This window comes from Charadrius vociferus, unplaced genomic scaffold, assembly GCF_000708025.1.
Source record: "Charadrius vociferus isolate BGI_N301 unplaced genomic scaffold, ASM70802v2 scaffold59, whole genome shotgun sequence".
NCBI classification, from domain to species: domain Eukaryota; kingdom Metazoa; phylum Chordata; class Aves; order Charadriiformes; family Charadriidae; genus Charadrius; species Charadrius vociferus.
The window spans coordinates 3825119-3845119 of NW_009661371.1; the positions used below are offsets into that span (position 1 = coordinate 3825119).

Consider the following 20001-nt stretch of genomic DNA (forward strand, 5'->3'; position numbering starts at 1 on the left):
ATATGTAATTGAATGCATCTGTCATTGAAACAGACTGTTTATCTGACCTGTTGTTTCAATCTGAACATGATGTTTATTTACCACCTTCATTATTGCAGCATTAGCATATAGAGAAGCTGTGCCTTATCGTCATGTACTTTCCTAACAGATGGCCACTAACTTCTTGAAGGCTTTTTTGTACTTGCTTAATATATCCCATATTGGCACAAAGTTTCTTTCCTCTGTGTGAAGTGTGATCGGCTGGCTGAAATAGATTAATCTGCCTATCCTCTGGTCTTTGAACTTGTTTTGTACTGCAGCAACCCAGATTTTGACTTGAATTTTGCACAATGATCAAAGCCACTTTTGCTAACAACATGGTGTGGAAAGTTCCATTCGGTCGCATAATCTCGGAACAGATTCAGGTTGTAGCAATAACTGAAGTCCACATTTCTGCCAGAAAAGGTGGAAAAACATCGTCTGTACCTGCTCCACCGTAATTGTCTTCTACAGAAGTTTCAGCTTCAGGATTTAAATTTTGCTTTCTTCTAAATACACAGTTTAGATCAGTATAGAATGGCTGTAATTCCAGGCATGCAGATTTTCTTAAATGCTCAAAATAAAACGAAAGTCCACTTCTAATTGGAATTAAAAATCGCAAAAAAAAGACATGTAATTTCATGTAATTCAGTGTTTTGTTATCCAGAAGTATAGCATATTTTTCGTTCTGATTGCCATTGATGTTTTAGTTGGCATTGATTAGACTCTCAGCTTTGGTAAAGGATATCTTGGGATTTTAAAATGCCGGCTGTTATGTGGTTTCTGTGTCCATGTTTTATTGAATCATAGCATGAAGCTTTGGTCCATATCTTTTGGTTATTATGCTCTTCCTTGAGCCTTAGGGAACTGTTTTTTCCCAATTTTAGTTACCCTACCATGGCCCTAGAAAAGTAACTTCAAGTTATACTGTTCAAATACATACTCCTTCATGGTTCTAAATAACGCTTTGGATCCCTATGTGTTATTCACTCTTCAGAAAGAGAATTTTACCCATCACACCTGGGAGGTAATAGTATAGTCTGAATGGGTAAAACAGACCATGCAGATTATATATAACATTACTACAAAAAAAATTCTTTAGTCTATAAAAGCGTATACAATATGCTTTCTGCTATGCTGCAGTTTTCTTAATGGCTTTGAAAACAATCCATATTGTTTTTTATTTTCACAATGATTTTCTGATGCAGTTTCAATCATATGTGAATTCTTTTGGCAGCTGTGGCTCCTGCTTTTTTTTTGCTACTTTTGTTCCATCTATTGTTTGTGGTTCCTTTCTACTGTCTGCTTGTTCTTACTGTCGCCTTTCAGAAGCTTAAATTACCAACGGGGCATTCGGTTTCTGTGTCTTGTTCCTGGCTACTTCCGACTCATCCATCAGCTTTTCAGACCAACGAGTGTTTCCTTTGTGTTTTGGTCCTCTTTTGCAGAGGCAGTGCTTGACTCGTTCTTTATACTTGTGCTGTATTTTCTTTCTCTTAGAAGTAAGAGAATGATTATTGGGTGAGATTAAATAATATGCACCGAAGACTTATTTCCCTGTGTTAATATTGAAACATTTTTTTTAGCACTATAGTAAACCACGTTAATACAATAAAGTAACATACAAAGCCATATTAATACTAGACAGCACTTAAAATCTAAGGAGTGAATGGCAAATACTTTCTCATTCATTTTAAATCTTCATCTTTGGACAGAAACCAAGTATCAAAACTCTCATATAAATAAAAATATAGAAATACTTGGAAAAGTTACAAGAATGTTAAGATAATAAAACTTTTTGGAAACCTACCTATATACAGGTACTATTAAACATTTGTTTCAGTAAGTTAAATGAGCATTTTCCTAATTTTCTTTTTCCAATTTAATTGTCCCTGAATGTAAACAATTATTAGGTTCATTACTCTCCCTTTGGAAAGGAAATCTTGGCCTAGGAAGACTTGCTCCGGAATAGTTTCTAAGCATATGTATTCAAATGCAACTATTTCTAAGTGATTTTATGCCTCTAAAGATCTTCAGTCGTGAAGATGAACTATCATTCCTAAACTGGCATCCCTTCATTGTGTAAAGCTAAGTGTATTTGTAATATTTTTCTATTTTGAATTTTCAAATGTACTCTTCAGTTGGCACTTTTTAAGTGTCAGGTGTGGGATGATATGCATCACAGAAATACACTCTATATAATGAGAGGCAGTGAATGTATGTTGCTGTATTTCTTTGTTTCTGGAGGACCAGTTATGGCCACAGGGATAAATAACAGGTTATTCCTCCTATAGAGTTCATTGACAAAACGGGATATTGAAATGGAGAAAGTGTGAAAGCGAGAAAGGTATGAATGCGTCATGGTAAAAAGGAGGTCTAAGAAGAAACAGATGTAGTTAAGAATGGAGGAGTTAATAATTGAGAAAGTAGTTTTGGCCCTTCTTTGACAAGGCACCTATTTCTCATTGCAGGCTCAACCTTAATTTTTTTGTTTAATAAACCTGGACCCTAGCTTTTGGAAGAAAAGACTAGGATACCTTTTCAGTGCTCTGGAAAACAAGGGCAAACTAGATTTTTGCCTTACTATGTTAGTAGAAGAACAAGGAGAAGTCAAATATAAAATAGATCGTTTTTAACTACTACAAAACCTTCTGGGAATTGTTGTTTCTTATGTACTTTCAGTTATTTACCCTGTTTCTTGGAATTCCCAGTTACTTGCCATTCTAGGCGAGTCTCTAGAAAAGTGATCACAAAATGAGCTTACTGTATTCTTGCCTTCTTGTTGCTAAGTAGCCCATTGACTGTTTCTAGAAAGGACAACATAAACCCAACATATAGAAGAGCTTGAAAGAAATGAATCCTGGCAGTTGCTTTGAATGTCTTTAATAAAATAGAACTTTCGTGTTTCAATGGCTTGAGTCCTAATCATCATGATTTTTTTAATCTAATAACTGTGAACAGCTTGTGATTCACCATTATAAAACTAATGTCTCTCAGCAGTAACAACATGACTGTAGACTTGGTCTAAGGTGGGAATCCTGCCAAAAACAATTACACTATCTGCATTATCTACTGGATCACCATTATGTATTTGGAAATACCGTCTCTTCTTTTCCCTTCTGCTCTTGAGAAATCAAATGCTCCAGAACAATTGCAAGCATTTCTTTCAAGACAAAGCCTAAATGTTCATTTTTAGCTAGTTTTTTATTACATGGCATAGGTGCCCTCCCACTTACCTTTAGAGGGATTTCAGACACAAAAGCACAGCCCTGAGGTTCTTCAGTGGACAACTGTGACACTGATCACTGCTGATGAAAATTTATTTTTACCTGGATTAAAGCTGATCCTGATTTTCTGGCTGACCCACATAGCTTAACATTTGCTAATAAATGTTACATCCTTATTTTCAAGATTTAAGTTACAGTTTTTATCTTACATCCAGGGGGCCCTGGTTGAATTAAATGAGAGTTGTATCTGTGTGGCAGGTTTCGTAATAATTTCAAAAATAAAAAATGTTTTGTTTTTATCATATTATTTGTCGGCATCGTGTACACGCGTGTGTGGAATTCAACTTTTAAGCTGCATCTTCTGTAAGTAGTTAGAACTGCAGTGATTTACCCAGCTAGAGATGGTGCTTTTCACTTGCCTCTCACTTTGTGGAAGAGAGGAGATCAAAGTTCCAGTTTTACCCACCTTCCCCAGAAGACAACACATACACATGAGGACTGATGATTTACTATTTGTAAAGATTACTAAATGGAACGCCGTTCGCTGTGTTAATCCAAGAGAACTGTGTTTGGTCAACAGGCAGTAAGTAACTGGTGAAGAGTGCTGGTATGAGTTTGTGCCGTGTCAGGGAGGACGTTCAGTTTGAAAGAACAGCAGTTGTCTTCTGAAGAGAGTGGACTGGACGCATGTTTGTACCACTGAAGTGGTACAGAGCTCCTTCAGCTGTTCAAGCACAGGCCAGGGGTGTTAACAGGTCTGTCCAATGGGTGGAAGCTGGAATAACACCTTTTACCCTGTCATGGGTTGACCTCAGCCAGCAGCCAAGCATCCACACAGCTGCTCAACTCACTCCCCCCTGCCCAGAGTGGACAGAGGAGAGAATAGGAAGAGAAAAAGTGACAGAACTTGTGAGTTGAGATAAAGACAGTCTAATAAGTGAAGGAAAGAGAAAATACAAGTGATGCAAAGGGAATCACTCACCCCTTCCCACAAGCAGACTAATGCCCGGTGAGTCTCCAAGCAACAGCCAGGTTGTAAGTCAGAGCCCCTCACCCTCTTCATCCTCTGCCACAGTTCTATGGCTGATCATGATGTTACACGGCAAGGAATATCCCTTTGACCAATTTGGGTCAAGTGGTCTGCCTGTGTCCTGTCCTAACTTCTTGCCCGCCCCTAGCCTACTCGCTGGGATGGGCAGAGGGAAAAAGAGAAGGCCTTGAGGCTGTGCAAGCATTGCTCAGCAATAGCTAAAACATTGGTGCGTTAGCAGTGCTGTTTTAGCCACAGATCCAAAACACACACCATGTGGGCTGCTATGGGGAAAGTGAACGCCATCCCAGCCAGACCTAGTACATGCCCACCTTTAAATAATCCAAGTTCGTGTTTGAAGTCTAGCATAAGTAATCTGGGCTATTTTTATTTGCCATCACAAATAATTGTGAGGATCTTTGAGGGATTTTTTTTTCTTTTTCCAAGTGTAGTGTTGTTTTAAATGGAAGTTGAGATCTGTTTAATTAGTTCAGGAGCCAGGACAGAGCCTTAACTGAAATTTCCCAACAGCATGGGCAGATCAAACTTCATTCTGCTGAAGATGTTTAGCCAAGGCCTGACAGGTCCAGATCTCTTCAGTGTCAGGAAGAGGAGGGAAGGATGGGGGAGGAACAGAGACAGAGACTGGAGTATAGTGCTCCAAAGACCCTGGCTTTTCTCTGTTAGGGATGGCAGCGGTGCTCCTGAGGAGGCATCACCTATGGTTTTCAAGCTTTCTGGAGCAAGCAGCTGGCCCTGTTTTTTAGCTGTTGTAGGCATTGTTATTTTATATATGCCTAAAATCCTTGACTGGTGATTGAAGAAAAGCGGTTAGTGTGACAGGAGATATGATAGCATCCTAGGAGGCAGCAATACCGGTGATCCTGGGATGACACTGTTGTTGTCTCTGTCACCTTATATGCAGCATTGAAATGGTTTAAAAGAGGAGATCACAGTAGTGTGCCAGTAACAGTCTTCTGCAGAATTTTTGCCGAGGGATCCAAATGTAAACTGGTGCTTTATTTTAATGTGCATTTTTGAAGGTGGATTATGAGACATTAATGCCTTTATTGTAGCAAGTTCAGAAAGGATTTACCCTTTGCTGCAGATGGGAAACAATTGTTCCTGAGTGTGTGAGGAGGTAGTGAGTTGGTTTAGTCTCAGCAAGAGTATAGTGATTTGGAATCCCTCCTAGAATTCCAGTAATTTAAAAGCTATTCAGAAAATTCACAGCCTTTTTCAGAAACCTTTGTTCAACATGAGCAGTGTTATACCCTTAATATGCTTGAGATAAATACTGGAACTTTACATAAGGATTCGCAGTTGGAACAGAAGAGGTCTGGCCATCTAAAAGACATGTAGACGTGGTGCTTAGGGACATGGTTTAGTGGCTGTTTTGGCAGTGTTGTATTGATGGTTGGACTTGATCTTAAAGGTCCCTTCCAACCTAGACAATTGTATGATTCTGTCTTGTACACTAGCTCTGGAAACCTGCATCATCCTTTTATAAAGGGATATTACTCATCAGGTTTTTTAGTCACTTGTATTCTCTCACCCGAGGTGAAAATCTGACCTAATTAAAGTTAATAGGGGATAACTGTTGAAACTGGCAGACTCAGAATTTCACCCATACTGTTTAGGTGCTTTTAATTGGAGTATAGAAATAATTAGGGTATGAGAGATGACTGTGGTAGCAAAGGTAGATAGGCAAAGCCATGAAAAGAGAATAGCAATAAATAATAAAAGGCATAAAGGGATGATATTTAAAAAAATAAAGAAGCGATAACTTTAAAAGAGAATATATTAAAATCTGAGATATTTTAAAAATAAGTCAACTTCTTTTTGCCCTTATGTGAATTATAGTCAAGGATTAGTGCACTAAATAGATGGGCCAAATTAGCTTCAATTACACTGTGATTTTCTTCTATAAGCAGGTCAGGTGTAGCAGGGATTGCCATGAGGCTGACTAGATGTTTTCTCTAGAAGGATGTCTCTTGTTCAAGGTGACTCTATGCAAACCAAAGAATACACAGGTGATAAATGAGAATTAATCAGAGATGAACATTTTCTTACTATACCCTGGTTTTAGAACTTAGGCACCTATTATAGGCTGCAGCCTCAAAGAGAATAACCCAGAGGAACTAGCTCCTTAACACGGGCTGTGGTGGTCAGTAGCATTCATCAATTGGCTTGAATTGTCTCCAGTGATAAAAAGTGAATAATTGTCATGTTATTTACACAGAATCACAGAATTTTCAGAGTTGGAAGGGACCTCTAGAGATCATCTAGTGCAACTCCCCTGCTAAAGCAGGATTGCCCTGAGCACATCTCTCAGGACTGCATCCAGGCGGGTCTTGAAAATCTCCAGAGAAGGGGACTCCACACCCTCCCTGGGCAGCCTGTGCCAGTGCTCTGTCACCTGAACCGTAAAGAAGTTTTTCCCTGTGTTTGAACGGAACTTCCTATGTTCCATCTTGTGCCCATTGCCCCTCGTCCTGTCACTGGGAACCACCGAGAAGAGTCTGGCTGCACCTATGAGGTTATTCTTTCTGCAGCATGACCGCAAGTGTCATCCAGAAGGACTGGCTTTTGCTGAGTCCTTCAGAGCAGGAATTAAAATAACGCCTTGAAACGGAAGGGTTTTAAAGCAAATCAGCTTCTTACTTTTCTGCTGTTAATAGATTTGCTTCTAGTTTTGGCTTTATATTTCCCCAAGTGGGAAGTTATTTAAGGTATTTTGCAAAAAGCTCAGTGAGTCTTGACCTCAGAGCCAATTTATTTTTAACATGACAAAAAGTTTTCTATTGCCATAATACTATGTGTAGTCATAATGACTCATTTTATAAATTAACAACTGCCATTGACATTTTCATCACTATACAGTATAAATTGAGTTTAAGAATAACTTGGTGAGTTTTATTGCTAAATAAATTGTCTAGGAATGTGAACCACATCTCTGATTATTTTTTTTAGTTGTTGTCTCTAGCGGAAGCTTTATATTACTGATTAATAATAGTAACAAGTAATCTCCATAGGAGAGTATTACTGTTTTCTCCTGGTGTTTATGTGATCAGACATTTTCATTATTTTTCATAAATATATACATGATAATTTAAAAAAATAGTTCTCCCACCTAATTGTTTTTCTTTCTCCCTCCTAGTCTGCTCCCAGTTTTCAAGAGGAGTCTTTGCTATTTTTGGATTCTATGACAAGAAGTCTGTAAATACCATAACATCGTTCTGTGGGACTCTTCATGTCTCCTTCATAACTCCTAGCTTCCCAACAGATGGAACACATCCCTTTGTCATTCAGATGAGACCTGATCTCAAGGGAGCTCTTCTTAGCTTGATTGAATACTATCAGTGGACAAAGTTTGCATATTTGTATGACAGTGACAGAGGTAAGATGTGGTACTTTTTATCTGCATGCTGTTTGCTAGGTGTATCTCACTGAAATGCTGAATTAGTATTAGAAAAGTAAACAAGGGAAGGAATATTTAGGTGTAGCAAGTGTAACTGGAAGCTTAAATTTAGAAATGAGCTTTTGGGACAGAAACAAAATTGTTTAAATGAGAACAAAAGTATTACACTATGTATTAATAGAATTGCAAACATGGGCTGATAAGCAATATGAGATTAATCACATGTTGTAAAACAACTCCTATGAGAAGTTTTTTCTTTTTTTTAAAAAAGGAAAAATAAAAAACATGTGAGCATGAAGGGCAGTCTGCTACCACAGATTCAGTCCACACATGCAAAATCAATAGTTGGGCACCAAAGCAAGCAAGAATCTTGGATGCAGTCACTGTTTGTTTGGAGACTGCTTTTGATAATTACTTGAGTTCCTCTCCTTTGTTGAGCTTAGATTTTTTTTGTTGTTGTTGTTGATAAACTCAAATCTATTGCTTGTGAGTGTTTTACTCCACAGTCCAGCCTTTTTAAGTCCTATGCCCTTTTATGGCTGTAGTAATAATAACATAGCAATTTATTAACTGGGAAAAATCACTTGCAAATTCTGGTATGTCAATTATTTTTCTGAGAAGAAGCAACATGCGGAGGTGGGGTTTTTTGACTGCCCTTTCTGGGATTCCATTATTGCCATTCTGTTTTCAGGTTCTTCTCACCTAGTCCTTGGCTAAGCTTTTTCTATTCTTAGCTTCTCCTGTTTGCTGTTTTGTGGCTCACCTGCATGTTCATTAGTCAGAATTGAACTGCACATTAAATTGTGCACATTATTGAAGTGCACATTAAATGATAAGATGCCACCAGATTTAAAGGATGGTTATATCACACCATGGTTTGTTGAATAGTGGTGTGACATTAGATTCTTTGCATTCTAATGCCATTTTATACATTATGTTGTTCAGAAGCTGAAGGGACCTCCGCAAGACAGTTCTTTATCACTGTTGTAAGCACTCAAGTTAGAAAAACTAATGCTGATATGTAGCCTCCAACAGAAATGTCATGCCAGATGATGAACCCTGAGCCCATTTCTCCGGCAGATCCTTTTCAAATTCATTTAGAATCAGAAATATTCACTGCCTTTTTAGAAAGGACAGATGTAAAACTACTTGCTTAGCCAATACTCTGTCAATCAGCTAGCAGTGTGCAGCATGTGACCTGCATGTGAATTATATTTAGAAAATACTGAAAGACACCTAGTTCTTGTGAGCTCTGCTGGCTGAATCTGGCCAGGAATAACAGCATGAAATTGTTTTTGTAGTCACCCTTTGGTGATGCCTTTTTTTCTTATTTGTTTGTTTTAATTGTGGCCGAGGCACCCCAGTGATAACAAGCCTCCAAGGCATGAAGCTCCTACCTTTATGTTGAGTAAATCGTTGCTCCTCAGTGCTCCCACTGATTGCACAAGGTTAACCTGCAGAGTCAAGCAGTATGTAGTCAGCAACACTGACATCAAACCCTGAATACACCGCGTCCACAATTCCTCTAAACACTTTTGCATAAGTGCAAATGTAATGACAGTGGCGTATGTTTAAGGACTGGTATATAATTTAAAAAGCTCTCACCTGCAGGAGTGACATATAAAAAGCCAAAGACTTACTCTTCATGGAAGCTGTGAAAGCCAATAGGAATTAATTTGATGATTTATTCCAAAAGAATAGTTTGTTGCTACTTTTACAGCTCCTCTGCGGTTAAGGGCTGAATGGTTGAAGTGCAGGGCAATTTCATGTCTCATTCCTGTCTATAAGAAGTGATGCCATTCAGTATATGTGCGTCCAGGCTATTACTGGCTTAGTGTGGCAGTTGCTCTCATATAATGTGGATTAGTGTCCATTACTCTCCTTCCCTCCTCTGTGTTGCCAGTACTAAACAGTGGGTTTTGGAAAAAGTTGTGTCATCATTGGAGGATTCTGTCTGTAACAGAATTGCTAATTTACTCCACCTCTGTTCAGTCCTCCTTTTCAGAGCTCACTGAATTAAGAGTTTGCCTCATTATAACCAAAAGAGGTTCAGGCTCGTGAGGTTCCCAAACAGAAGTATTCCTGCAGTTTAAAAAAAAACCAGCTGAAGTTGGAGTTTTCACCTCTGCAGAGTCCCACTTCCGTTACCATTCTCCAGAGGCTTCCATGTCCACAGAAGTATTACTGTGAATGCTTTTGTTTGTTTTCCCTTCTTTGGCAATGCGTTACTGCTATCAGAATAAACTAAACTGTATGGGGATGACAAATCTGCCACCTATAAAAAGGAAGAAATCCAGGCAGCCTTTTGATATATCTGCAGAGAGCACCCCAAGAAAAGGGAGTCCCTAGGAAAAATGGAAGATCAGAGGAGTAACATATAGAAAATTTTGTGATGGAGAGTGTTAACATTTATAGCCCTTATTAATTTATGCCCAACTGAGATTCTGTTTAACTTAGATGAAACATAGACAGATTGGAGGACCTGAAATCTACTAAATGAGATCTGAAACAGTGATTCAGATTATATCTGTTTCATCTTGGTTGGGGTTTTTTAATCTTTGGGGTTTTTTTTAATTGTTTCAAATTATCGTTTAAAACATTATTTTGAGGTATAGACTTACTTTAGTGCTTTTTAATGTTTTAAGGTACTCCCTACATCTTTCAGTTTGCGTACATTATTTATCTTTTTGTTTTAGCACAAGTTCTCCACATTTGTCTTTAACATGTATAAAATAGCTTATATGTACCCTTGGACTGTAGTTACCTATTATTTTAAAACAAATTGCATGACATACAAAACTTTATATCAGTCTTCTTTAAAGACAACATAGAAAGCCAGAACTATTTGAGATTATCATTGAATTTATGCTTTTGGAAGGCTGCCATTTTCTACCTTTGCTGACGACCAGTCTTGTGTAGTGCTGTATGTCATTACTATTTTCACTGATAAAGATGAATTGCTAAACACTGACCAATCTTAATTTAATGATGTATTTACAAACTATAAGACAAATTAATTCTTAGTGGTTTCTTTCTACATTGATGGGCATAACCACTATTATTTCTTCTGAGAGTTATACCTGAAGCTTCTTTTACATACCAAGTCAGAAATTTGTCTCAAAGAAACTCCTGGTGTTCTGTGGTTTCAGGGGTGATGAATACACAGAAATGTCAGTTGGCTTGTGAGAAAGTCTAATTATTTTTTTTTTTTTCTGTAATAGTATCTGCTATCCTTAAAATTGCTCTCTAGAATTATGTAGAATTCTCTGGAAGGAATTTAAACGTAACAAGTCTAATTCCTGTACTGCTGGGAAATTGTTAAAATGGTATTTGTTGTATAGCAGAAATTCATTTCCAGCAGTAATTTTCATGTCTCTATCCTCTGTTATTTAATCCTGGAAAAGGAAAACCAGTCAAGTAAAATCTTCACTGATTTTAGAATATATTGTAGGCAGTTGCAGCTGTACAGACATTACAGCTCCCTGGCAGGAATGTGCCAAAAGGATAAAATGGAAGCAAACTCCTGTAGGCTGCTTGTAGGTGTTAGCATTGAGCCTACTTATCTATATGGAAAAATATCTCAGCACATCTTTCATAATCAGGGATATGACTGTAGGCAACACAAATAATAACTCTGTTAGCACCACTGCAGAACATGGGAATTTTGCCACAGACCTCAGCGAGGTCCGGGTTTAAATGCAGTACTGCTTAAGCACTGAGAACAAAATCAGTTCAATAGCATTTCATAATAAGCAGCTGATCCTCTTGCTATAATTGGATCACTTTTCTCCTAGAAGACCTCTTTCCCAGCATGTGGAATTCTAGCAGTGGATCAGTGAAACTGGCAAAATCCCATTCTGAAGAAGGTTGAAGCAGAAGCAAAAGGTTGTTCTTACAAGGTTCTACCTTGATTCTTTGCAGCGATGTAAATAGAAATTTCATGCAATAAGAACTGATTTGGCCCACCCATATCTTCATTTCTGAGTCCTAACAATGTGTGACAGGTCAAACAACTTACAGAGAAATCTTAAGTAATCTCATAAATCACATTCTAGAAGCTTGTTATTCCTGAAGCTTTATCAGTCATATATTCTGTTTTCTCCTGTGCTGCACTAGGCTTATCAACATTGCAAGCTGTGCTGGATTCTGCTGCTGAAAAGAAATGGCAAGTGACTGCTATCAATGTAGGAAATATTAACAATGACAGAAAAGATGAAACTTACCGTTCACTGTTTCAAGATCTAGAGGTAAAAAAGGAAAGGCGAGTGATTTTGGACTGTGAGCGCGATAAAGTCAACGACATTGTTGATCAGGTTTGCTATTCTCTGTTCTTCAGTGACAGCAGTTAGCTACATTCTATAAGTAAACCTAATGAGTTCATTTCTCTTGATCCTATTTTTGTGATTATCATGCATCATTTGGAAGTGACAGGTTTGTATTGAGGACCACATATATATCAGGCAGAAAGTATACAAATCCTATAATCCCTCCCTTTGCTCAAAGGCAAGATAATTCTATCTGGATGATCCCATATGGTTTTATAGCCTGGTTATTTAAGAAAAAAAATAAAATCTTGTTAAGGCTATTTCACAACCTAAGTAGTATGCTATATTGTGTGTAGTTGATACACTATTATATATGGCGTATAAATAGTTATATTATGTCTAGGGATTAGTTTTCCTTACACCTAGAAAGTATTTTCTACTTCTAATGCTTTTTCCAAGAAACTTTTACAACTTTGCAAGGCTGTATCAATAGCTTCTCTTTCCATTTAACTCCCTTTGTAGTTCATGTTTCTAAGCTCTTTGTCATTCCTTCTGTCCTTGGGTCTCTCTTCATTTTGTCTCCCTCTTAAAGTGTGTTAACCAAAATTGGATGCTGTTTTCCATAGCTAAGGCCTCCTGAGCTTCAAACAGAACAGAAAATTATGTCTTCTCTCCAACCGCACATTCATTATTTGCCAAAATGTTGTGGGGGTTTTTTATTATTTTCTTTTTCACAGCAGCATCACAGTGCTCTGATTCAAATTATTGCATTACCTTCAAATCCACCTCTTCAATCCTAGGGTCTAGAAGGTCTTACTCTCTCTGTATCTTCTTTTCATGCATGCAGAGCACAATGGAAAATTATGAGGATAGCTCCCTGCTGGCTTAGCTTGACCATGTGAGACTGTGCAGCATCTGTAGAGATGTATTGGTTTAAAGCTTTTTTGAAGGGCTTGTTATTTTGGTCTTTGTTATGAAGGTCGTTACATTTTGGAGAGGCTCACGCAATGAGCAGTGTCCTAAATGGAGTGCATTGTATTTGTCTGTTTTATTTGGAATTCATATCCACAAACTGTTTCTCTGATTTTCAAGATCAATTTGAATTTGATCCTGTTCTCCAGAGCATTTGCAACCTTCCTATCATCTGCAGTTTTTTAAAATCATATTTTGTGATGTCTTACCCATGTCAAGAATTGTACTGAGTAGAGCAATGCTTGAAAGAAATATTACTTATAGGTCCTCTTCAGCTGGTTCTGTGTGGCTTTTCAACCGGTTGGTTGCTTACCTTCCAGTGTCTTGTCCATGTTCCCTTAGGAGCTTGTAATGAAGTCATACAGGACAAAAGCCTTATTAGACTCAAGATATGTCACATCTGCTGTTTCCTCATTATCTATTAGGCTAGCTATCATGTCAGAGAAAGGAAAGAAATTGCTTTCATGTATTTTGATCTTGACAAGACTATATTGACTATATCATCTTATTATCCTATGGATTCTGTTAAAATTAAGTATGTAATATTCATTATAATCTCTTCCCTGATATGAAAGTTTGACTGATTGAAAGTTTCTTCAGCTTCTATTTTCACCACTTTTTAAAGACAAGAACCCTCTTTACCGTTTAGTTACCACTCATTTTTACTGTCTGTTTGATTAGTAACAGACCTATTTTTCGCTTTGGCTGCTTCTTATTTTGATTGCAGCTCTGGGACATTTTCCTTGCCCTAGTTGCACTTTGATAGGTTCTGCCTTGTTTTGAGGCTTAGATTTTCTCAGCTTATCCCCACAGACTTGTGCTGCTCATTAAGCATACAGATGGATAAACTTTTGTTTCTGCTGTTTTGATTTGCAACTCACTGATGAATTCTAGATAACTAGATCAGCCACACAGGTCAGTTAATATAATTCCAATTAGTTGTTCTCAAAATATTTTACTGCTATGGCCTAGAATATAGTCTCTTTAACTGCTGTCAGCTGTCTCATATGGGTTTAGCCTTGAAACTCTCTTTGCAAGGTACGCTAGCAGTTTCTGGAGTTTGGTCTGGTTTTTAAGTCCATTATCCTTATACTCTGTTTCTGTAACTTCCTTTCCTTACATAAAAAGGTAAACCCACTTTCAATTTCTCAATTAGCCTAAAATAAAATCTAAAATAACTTTCTCTGTTAATTTTCCCCATCTGTTAAAATGAAGGTCTGTGCTGAACAATGGATTTCTTGGCCTGTGAGTATCCTGAGTGTGGTGTTCTGATTTTTTTTTCTAAAAGCAGAATATGTACTTCAAGTCTTGCTTTGCTATCAGATTTATTCTTTAAAAAATTCTTTTAATTCCTGCCCAAAAAAAAGCCCTCAGGAATTTCCTCCATTTCATGAGGGTGCCTGAGGCAGACCCTTTGAATCGGTATCCCTTTTCTTTTCCTGTGTATTTTTACTGAGAGACACGCAACAGGCTTTCTGTTGACCGTGTTTTTCTTGAATACTGAAGTATTATTTGCATTCTTGATGTACAGAGCAGCAACTTCTGTACTTCTTCCTTGCTTTATATTCTTGAACAAGCTCTCTATTGTAGTGCTTTGATTTATCCCACTAACATTTTAAGCTGTGGTGGCAACCTCAGGTTCACCCAGTTATGCTCTGTAGTCCTTGGATCTTTGTATAGACACATGATGTGTTTGCAAAGTTGCTTCATCGTTCCAGTTTTTCGTCTCATGTTATAGTTTCTTTTCTGGATTTCAATGATTTACGTAAGCTGAAGTTGAAAAGTATTTCAGTTCCCCAGCACTCCTCAGACTAGTTTATATTCTTCTCTGATTTGGCAGATCAGTCTTACCATGCTCTTCATTATATAGTCTCTATCTCCTCTCAGCCAGCTTCCTTTGCAGAATCTCATTTCCCCCTGATAACCATGCGCTTACTGCCACTTCTTGTCTATCCGTGCTTGAGATGCTAGTCTAAACTAGGGACACTAGCGAATACCTTTTCTGTCCACAGCTCCTTTGTCATGGCTTTTGGAGCCACCACTGAATCTTGTCAGAGTTTTAAGTGGCAGCATTGTTAGTGTTCATATGGATGAGTGGTACAGGGCAATGTTTTAGAAAGCTAGATTAATGAAATTGTACTCAGCAGCAGTTAGAGCAGAGTTAACTAACCGTTGATGCAAAGACTTGCAGCTACTGGTCGTTTTCTCAGATGCCAAGGATGAAGCAGCATTTATGCAGAAGAGCTAATCTGTTTGGCCTAACTGAAATTTCTTTGGAAGCAGCAACTGCATAAGAAATACATCTGAACATAGTTCTTAAACTTTTTAATAAGTAATGAGTTTTAAGTAGTCTGAACCAAGTAACTGTTTTAGAATAATTAAGTTCATATGTCAAGTATGTATTGAGCTCAAAAGAAGAGTAATTGAATAACTTCTGTGACCTATGTAATGTGATCCTTCTCAGTCTCGAGCTCTGGTTACATAAAACTTAGTGTTAAACACTGCTTTCAGTTACATTTCTGTAACTGAAACAAGTATGTGGAATGTCATTCACTACTAGCCTGATGCAAGTTACAGGATACCTATTCTGAAGATTTTAGCTATTTGTTAAATGAGGAAATAAGTCAATCATCCTCTCTTGATTTAAGTTGTTGTCATTGTCCAAAAGATGGAAGAAACCTCTAGAGTCCTCTTATCTCCCACATCCTTTTTCTGGAGAAGTGTTTCACTTCAAAAATGCAAACTTCCCCATGCAGGCATGGTCTTATTTAGGCTTATTTGGGAGAAGAATCCATGCTACATGCCTGCCAGTGGAGACTGCTGAGAAATCACTAGCTGTCTTTGAGGGAGATTACGAGGAAGCCTTAGGCAGTAAACAACAATTTGAACTTTAAAAGACTTCCTCATAATCTAGATGCTTTCATTGATGTCAGTGGGATTTTAAACTTTTTCTAGTTCAAGGAGCATTACAATTCTGCTACAAAGGGAGCAGAATCTAAGCAGGAATCTCTGAGACACAGTGCTTCTACTGCATGATGCCTGCTCTCTCCTGTCCAGGTTGTGCCTTTAATACCCAGCATAGTAATTAGCATTCAGCTCCTCTGTTTACAGATCTTGGGACCTGGACTTCAAAATGACTCATTTCCACCAGCAGGAAGTATTTCAATGGTGCATGAGGTAAAATAAAGAGTAAAGCGCTGAACAAACTCAGTACTGCATACCATAAAGCTCACAACTAGCTTTTTACGTCATACTGCATTTTGTAGTTTTTAAATCTCAGGCCATATATCAAGTGAACATTCTCCATTATGGGGGTATTTCTTCTTTTTTACAGGTTATCACAATTGGTAAACATGTTAAAGGATACCATTATATCATTGCAAATCTGGTAAGCATTTTTAATATTTAAAACACCTGTATTATTCATTTTACTGTTTATGAAAGCCCATCAACTAGTATTTTGTTTTAAATGCATTTTAGAAAATAGATAAAAGCTAGATGTCTTTATCCTTGATAACTGAATGCGTATGTTGAGATGGTATTTGTTTTATTGGCCACGTCTTTTCAGGGCTTAGATGCCTCCTGTGATATTCCCATCAGCGGGAGTGAAGGTTGCTCAGCACCTGCAGTAGCACTTCATCCCTTTTTCTACATACTTTAGAAAAGTAGGGTACGGAAATCAGAAAAATAACTTTTTACATTATAGGCTGATACATTCATTCAGCAAACTGATGTTTCTTCTCTCACCTCTGAAGTACTTATAAATTACAGTTCCCAGTTTTCTTTCTGCTAGACTAGTGAGACTCAGCTTTACACATCTTCATTCCTCAGATTGGCTTGGTAATCAGTTTGACTTAATCTGTTCTTGAACATAGCTGATCATCCAGTATAGCTAATAGCATTCCTAAGGGGGGAAATTCAGGAAACTCATTAATTCTGTCAAGGCATTTTTTTTTAAATTTTGTCTAAAGGTGATGGGCCATTTTACTGACAACAACACTTACTTTCTGAAGCTAGGGAATCTTAATTCAATGGGTTTTTGTAACAGACAGAGCAAATTCTGCAGGCTTGAATCTCAGTTACTCTGTTCCAGAAAAGAGTTTTGGGGGTTGTGTGGTGTGAGTGCCTTTAAATCATTTTTTCCTTCATTTATTCTTGGACTGGGATAGCATTTGATATAAATTCCAGCAAGGCCCAGAGTGCCTTCCATAGTCTTTTGAGGGGCCTGAGGAAAGAGAATGACCATAGTGTGTCTGTCACACTTCAGACATAACCCCTGTCTCCTCCCAACCTTTGATCCAAACACTTCCCCCCTTCCAGGCAGGCAGTATTTTGAAGAATCATGTATGTTACTAGAGAGGTGCGAAGAAGCCTTATACTCTAAAGGCCTCTTTAAAAGCAGAACAGTGGAGTTTCATTTTTATGTTTATTAACTAATTTTTAGGATAAAGAAGGTAAAGTACTGATATTCACAAACCAAGCATAAAAGTCTTAGAAAACTTGAAAAATTGCCTGCTAGACATTTGTATTTTGCATTGCAAAGGTTGTATAAATAGTATTTTGAGTCTTAAGGGAAATAAACATTTTAGAAAAATTGCCTAGTGTATTTCATTATGTTAACTGGTTGCTATTTTAGCCATTGTTTTAAGTTTGTAACAGTAAGCCTATAAGATCTAAAACTTACTGAATCTTGTATTTTAAAGGTGTTTAATATCATATTTGCTTTCTACAGGTTTATACAGTTTAAATGCAAATATTGTAGATCTTTTGTATATCATCATATAAAATATACACGGTAATGATTTTAAAACTGTGTTTTTCTCTGTCAGAAAGAAAACTTATCTAGTATTTGATCATATCCCATCATCTTCACTGAATCCACCTTCTTTCTTCTTTTCTTGACTGAATAATGTTCTCCTCCAGTCTGATCAATCAGTCAAGAAATTGATCTATTTTAAGAGTAAACCATGCTGATAGATGGAGTATAGAATGAATGTTCCTATTTGAACATCAAGCTCACAATAATATTGAAGAAATTTCCGTGATCCGTGTACAAGTGTCTGTAGTAGCATGCAGAAATGCATCTTGATGAATATCATTAATATGCAATAATTAAAGAGCACCTAGTGTAGTAATTGTAGCAACTTCTGACAGTGTGGTCTGAAGTTGCGGCTACTTTTTACGTTCACTCAGAGCATTCATTTAAACTGAAGTGTCTGAAATCAGTATTTCATCTAAATTCATTTGTGTGGTTATTTGCGGCAAGTTAAAACACAGAACATGGGAAACAAAACATATGTACTGTTTGTAAGAATAAGAAGCAGTTCTTTATAGAAGAGAGAGGAGGCAGGGGAGACGGTAAGTCCTTCCACTGGCTTTAGTGTTCTAGCAAAAAGAGGACACAACTGTGGCTGTAAGTATTCCTGACTAAAACTTGCTTGCCTAACTGTTATTCATGTCAGTGTTGCCTTTCTTGTTTAAGCAGTCCCATTGAAATTAACAGGAATATTTAGGAAAGTAAGCATGGCAAGGAGAGATTCACTCAGCCCTTGCTCTGTAAAGGTGTATGTCTAGTGAGCAGCAAGAGACATTGCTGGCTGCCGGAGCTGACAACTTAATCCTGACAGCCCAGGATTTAAACTTGGATCCTGTTTGAGGAGAATGTTGGCTTACACTTCTGCATAGAAGTCATATGGTAACTCTTTATTTGTATGTACTGTTGAGACATCTGCCAAAACTGTTGAAGTAACGGACAATGTTCTCTGTGCCCAGGGATTTACTGATGGAGATTTGTCAAAAATTCAGTTTGGAGGAGCTAATGTCTCAGGATTTCAGATAGTTGACTATGATGATCCTCTGGTGTCAAAATTTATACAGCGTTGGTCAACATTGGAGGAAAAAGAATATCCTGGTGCACACACTAGTACAATTAAGGTATGTCTTACATTTGTTTTAACCATGACAGATACACAGCAATTGAGGGAATCGGAATAGAAAGACAAGAGACAGAGAAAGCCCTTCAAAATCAGCTGTACCGGCGCGATTTTATATTTCTCTGGGGTACTTCTAACATCGTCTGTCATAGGACTGGTTGAGCAAAGATGCTGCACTGTCAGAAATGTTCAAGACAACTTTAATTTTTCTTGTGTCACTGTAAATCTGTGCCTGACAGCTTGTTAGGTAATTGTTTTGGATGTGATGATATATTAACTATCTACTGGCTTTTTTAGTTTTTCTCTTCTCTGTGTTATGGGAAGTTTTAAAGACAAATATGTAGTCATATGTAGGCTTCCAGGGAGCACAGATCTAGCACTTTGTGATATAACATAGTCTCCCAAAGAAATGGTAAGACAGTTGCTTTGAGACAGATGCCTAAATCCTACAAAGACTTTTAAAATGAAATGGTATGCCAGAGGTACAGAGTCATCATCTGATTTCAGGCCTTAGTGACACAAGGTGTGACACTGGGCAAGTGGTTAAACTTTCTTACTTCCGTTTTACCTCTGGATAAAAGTAGGGTAATGGTACCTTCTTACCTTTTATGACCGTTATAAGGATCAGTTAGTGCTTGCAAGATGTTAAACAGAATAACACAATTTTAATGCTAAATAATTTTTCTTTTAAGTAATACAATAAAAAATTTTATTAAGAATGAGTATACTTAAATAACTCTAAAATGTATTAAGGCAAAAAGATAAATGGCAAGTGTTCTAGGCATAACTTTTCTTTATGCTGTAGTTTGAATATGAAGCATAGTCTTGATTTATAATGAGATAGATAAGAAGTTTCAGCAAGGAATGGAATAACCATTTTTTAAATTCCTGGAACAAAAATTCTTTAAAGCACACAACCTTAATTTAAATTAAAAAAAAAAAAGTTTGTAGGTTCCTTTTTTTCTAAGGCCGAACGTGGGGGTGACCATCAAAGTTAGGATTTTTCTTTGGTTATTTTTGTATTTTAAAATCTTTATGACAGAATAAATGAATTTCTTATTTGAATTTGACAAAATAAACTAGAGTCTGTGTCATGCCTTTAGATACATTCATATTACATATGTTTCATGTATGT

At 37.3% G+C, this 20001-nt stretch overlaps 1 protein-coding gene across 1 annotated transcript in view; it reads left to right on the top strand.

The window, feature by feature from the left end:
- Window positions 1-6262: 6262 nt before the first annotated feature.
- The window catches only part of GRIA2 (glutamate receptor, ionotropic, AMPA 2), a 55253-nt gene continuing 41514 nt past the window's right edge, over window positions 6263-20001 (top strand). Inside the window, exons 1-5 of the mRNA XM_009893771.1 lie at window positions 6263-6308; window positions 7436-7675; window positions 11813-12009; window positions 16268-16321; window positions 18706-18867. Of these exons, the coding sequence (XP_009892073.1) occupies window positions 6263-6308; window positions 7436-7675; window positions 11813-12009; window positions 16268-16321; window positions 18706-18867 (699 nt within the window). The remainder of the gene's footprint in view (window positions 6309-7435; window positions 7676-11812; window positions 12010-16267; window positions 16322-18705; window positions 18868-20001) is intronic.